The 1788-nt window shown below is 51.4% G+C and overlaps 1 protein-coding gene across 1 annotated transcript; it reads right to left on the reverse strand.

Annotated features, from left to right (window-relative positions):
* Positions 1-354: 354 nt before the first annotated feature.
* Positions 355-1059, reverse strand: LOC107301705 (polypeptide N-acetylgalactosaminyltransferase 9-like; the record flags this gene model as incomplete). Its single annotated transcript, XM_015830894.1, has 2 exons — positions 895-1059; positions 355-492 (listed from the first exon to the last, which is right to left on the reverse strand). Coding segments are annotated over exons 1-2 (303 nt in total), but the record flags the coding sequence as incomplete, so codon positions are not given.
* Positions 1060-1788: the final 729 nt, after the last annotated feature.

The raw sequence follows: 1788 nt of genomic DNA on the forward strand, positions 1-1788 counted from the left end.
CACCCCCACAGCTATAAAACTGTGGGAGCTCAGGAGTTCTACCCCTATCGGGGAAACTCTCTCCCCTCCCCTTTGCCCGGGAAGGGGATTCAAGCCGCGGAGCAGCTGTTTGACGCTGCTCCTGCGGCTTTTACGCGTCCTCGGAGCAGGCGGCGAACGAAAACGCCGCCATCGGCACAGGAACTCAAACCGGAAGCCTGACCATGCTTCTTAATGACAGAATTTCTAATCCCAGTTTGGTTGCTAAACGAGGACCGTCCCTTTTTTCCCCAACCTGGCACCTTTCAGCTCTGGAGAGTCCAGACTGGAATAAAATTGAACCATCGATTTGAGAGACAGGGATTCACACGTTACCTCTCCGTACGTGATGGTGTTGTTGTAAACCCTCATTTCAGGATAGACATTCTCCAAGTACCACTTAAAACTCCGGCACTGCAGACGCTGCCGTAAAGCAACCCGTTCCGACACATCTCCGAAGTCAACGCCGGGGTTCTGTGACACAAAGACACAAAGCGCAAAACAACATTCGACCAGGCTGGTTATTCTAAGCAGCTTGTTCTCCAGTTCACACAACCGTTGGCGTGGTCTACAGCCCCGTTCTTCTACCAGCCTACCCAATCCCCTCCTTTGCTCCTGAATCCAGTGAGCTTCTGAATCCAGGGAGCTCCTGAATCCAGGGAGCTTCTGAATCCAGGGAGCTTCTGAATCCAGTGACGCTGTTAAAAACCGGAAACAAATATGAATTAAATCTCCGTAGAATCGGGTAGGGAGAATGGAGCGGTATCAAAAAGGCCGAGGTAGGTCAATGGAGGCTTCGCCAGGTTGGGAACCCGTCTTCTATCTTGGCTGATAGAAGAATCCAGGAATGTTCCCCTGGTGGGAAAGAGGCCTTACCGTCATTGGTATGTTCCACGCCATGTACACGTGGGACTTGAAGTCGTCCATCCACACTTCGGCCGCCCGCAGGGCATTGCGCTTGGCATAATAGTCAATGTCATTGTTGTACGGCTTCTTCGTGCGCTCAATGTGAGCCACGCGGGAACAAGGCAGGACCTCCATGCTCCCGCCGCACTGCCAGACCTGTGGGAAAAGGGAAGCAGGTCAATGGAGGGTGCATAAAATGGGTCGTTGAGAATGACGGTAGCCTCAGCAAAGGGCCGCTCCTGTTCTGAAAGGGGGAATGGCCTGTGTAATCACACAGTGCCCTAGATGACCTAGAATCCTGGGCTGGAAGGGACCTCAGAGGTGTTTAATTCTGAAAACGGAATAACAGAGTTGGAAGGGACCTTGGAGGTCTTCTAGTCCAACCCCCTGCCCAAGCAGGAGTCCCTATACCATTCAGGACTAATGGCCATCCGATCTCTTCCTGAAAACCTCCAGTTATTTCTTACTTGCTCTCTACTAGGGATTTCACCATATATCACCAGACCCTGATGATTTGCGTGTGAGTAATGGAAGGTATTGTGGGAAAATAGTGTCCATTAATCCTCCTGCAAAGGTATGAATTTTTGGAGGGAGGGAGGAGGAAGAGAGAGAAGGAGGGAGGAGGAAAAAGAAAGAAAAGAAGAAGAGAGGGAGGGAGGGAGGAGGAAGAGAAAGGACGAAAGGAAGGAGGAAGAAATGGAGGGAGGAGGAAGAGAAAGGACAAAAGGAAGGAGGAAGAGAGGGAGGGAGAAGGAAGACAAAGAGGAAGGTGGAAGAGAGGGAGGGAGAGAGGAGGAAGAGAAAGGAAGGAAGGAGGAAGAGAGAAGGAGGGAGGAGGAAGACAAAGGAAGGAAGGAAGGAGGA

Source organism: Protobothrops mucrosquamatus, unplaced genomic scaffold, assembly GCF_001527695.2.
Source record: "Protobothrops mucrosquamatus isolate PMUCROS unplaced genomic scaffold, P.Mucros_1.0 scaffold15781, whole genome shotgun sequence".
NCBI lineage: Eukaryota > Metazoa > Chordata > Lepidosauria > Squamata > Viperidae > Protobothrops > Protobothrops mucrosquamatus.